Source organism: Cyprinodon variegatus, unplaced genomic scaffold (genome assembly GCF_000732505.1).
Source record: "Cyprinodon variegatus isolate N-32 unplaced genomic scaffold, C_variegatus-1.0 Scaffold695, whole genome shotgun sequence".
Taxonomy (NCBI): domain Eukaryota; kingdom Metazoa; phylum Chordata; class Actinopteri; order Cyprinodontiformes; family Cyprinodontidae; genus Cyprinodon; species Cyprinodon variegatus.
The window spans coordinates 79,693-81,272 of record NW_015151148.1 but is presented as its reverse complement, the minus strand read 5'-3'; the positions used below and the strand labels follow the sequence as shown (position 1 = coordinate 81,272).

At 42.2% G+C, this 1,580-nt stretch overlaps 1 protein-coding gene across 3 annotated transcripts in view; it reads left to right on the top strand.

The window, feature by feature from the left end:
• Nucleotides 1-1,580, top strand: part of LOC107097425 (guanine nucleotide-binding protein G(i) subunit alpha-1) — a 24,914-nt gene that overhangs the window by 18,767 nt on the left and 4,567 nt on the right. For all 3 annotated transcript variants that reach the window (XM_015394564.1, XM_015394566.1, XM_015394563.1), the window contains one exon: nt 532-660. In XM_015394564.1, coding sequence (XP_015250050.1) covers nt 532-660 — 129 coding nt within the window. The remainder of the gene's footprint in view (nt 1-531; nt 661-1,580) is intronic.

The following is a 1,580-nucleotide window of genomic DNA, read 5'->3' as shown; positions in this document are numbered from 1 at the left end:
CGATACCGATATGGGGCCGATTATATCGTGCATTCCTACTGATGTGTTTTATGTGTTTCAACACTTCTTATGCAATATGTGACTTTTGGATTTAATTACCTCCATTGAGCCTCCCGCTGTCTGAGAGCAGCAGCCGCCGCTGAGCTGCAGGTCCTGGGTTCTGCAGGATGTGGGACAGCTCCCCAGACAGATGGTCGCTCCATTACCGGCCTCACACTTTGGGAGTTTCCAGCAGAGCTGCACATTGTCCTTTATTGGGGCGGGGGCTGGAGCGCACCCACTGGGAATGACCCCCCGCCACTACCTCCCAAACTCAAAAGAGCAGAGATTAGATTTAACCTCAGGTCCTGTTGGAGTGTTGTTTAAACTTAGAGTTGGGCTGAAATCATGTTTTTTTTTCTACATTAACCTAAAAATGTGATTGTATGTGTTGGGAGATGGTTCACAGATGGTGCAGGAACAGAAACACTTCCTTTCTCACTCCTCTTTTTCGGTTTGTTTACATTCTTTTTCCTTGTGTCCCTCTTTCAGCTACTTGAACGATTTGGACAGGATATCCCAGTCCACTTACATCCCGACCCAGCAGGATGTGCTGAGGACCCGAGTCAAAACCACGGGCATCGTAGAGACGCACTTCACCTTTAAAGATCTCCACTTCAAGTGAGAACCTCTCAGCAACGCAGCAACTCAATGAGCTTCTTTTTATTTATTTTTCTTTCTGTCACTGACTCATCCCCTCCCATAGAAACTCCCTGCTAACGCTCACAGCTGTAAGTTTGTGACACAGTCTGAGGGTGTTGCGCACTTCAGCCGTGACTCAGTCGGGGCTCTTTGTTAGCGACACAGACAGGAAGCGGGGGGGGGGGCAGCAGCAGTGCTGTGGTGATGTCACGTTAGCGGAGGTTGTTGGCGATTTCAGCATCAGTGCTGTTAAAGCAGAAATTCCACTGAACCCACAACAATAAAAAGCTCACAGCTGTAAAAACGTCATTTATGCAGAGTTTTCAGACTCTGGGCGGCTTTTACTGACTCCTCACATTTTATTATATGTAAAATTGGACCTCAGCTACCAGGAGTCATGATTGACTTGTTAGACAATAGACTTGATATAAAAAAAAAAAAAATGCCAGGCAAATAATGAAGACAGTCTGATCATTTTAGCAAAACAAAAAAAATTTAAAACTGCTGAAAATTGTCCTCAGAAATGCAGATTTCAAGTCTTAGGTAATGTGTGATCTTGGGCTTAAACAATTAAACAGATGAATCGTGACTAATGGATTATTGAAATAGTCGTCAACTGATTTATTAATCTATTAATCATTAACTGGAGTGCAGAGACTCTAAAACATGCCTTTATCTGACAGAGCGACCCACTTAGAGCAGGAATTATACCAAGATTGTAAAATCATTTTGCATTTCAGATAAAAAGAACTATTTATGTCAATATTCTCTATCCAGAACTCCTTAACTGGAAAAGTTTTAGTTTCGCCTGATTTAATTTCATTAAAAGTCGTCTTTAACCCTTTAAAGCCCGATTCAAGAATAAAACAAAACAGAAAATTACTTTTTTTTTGGTTTCA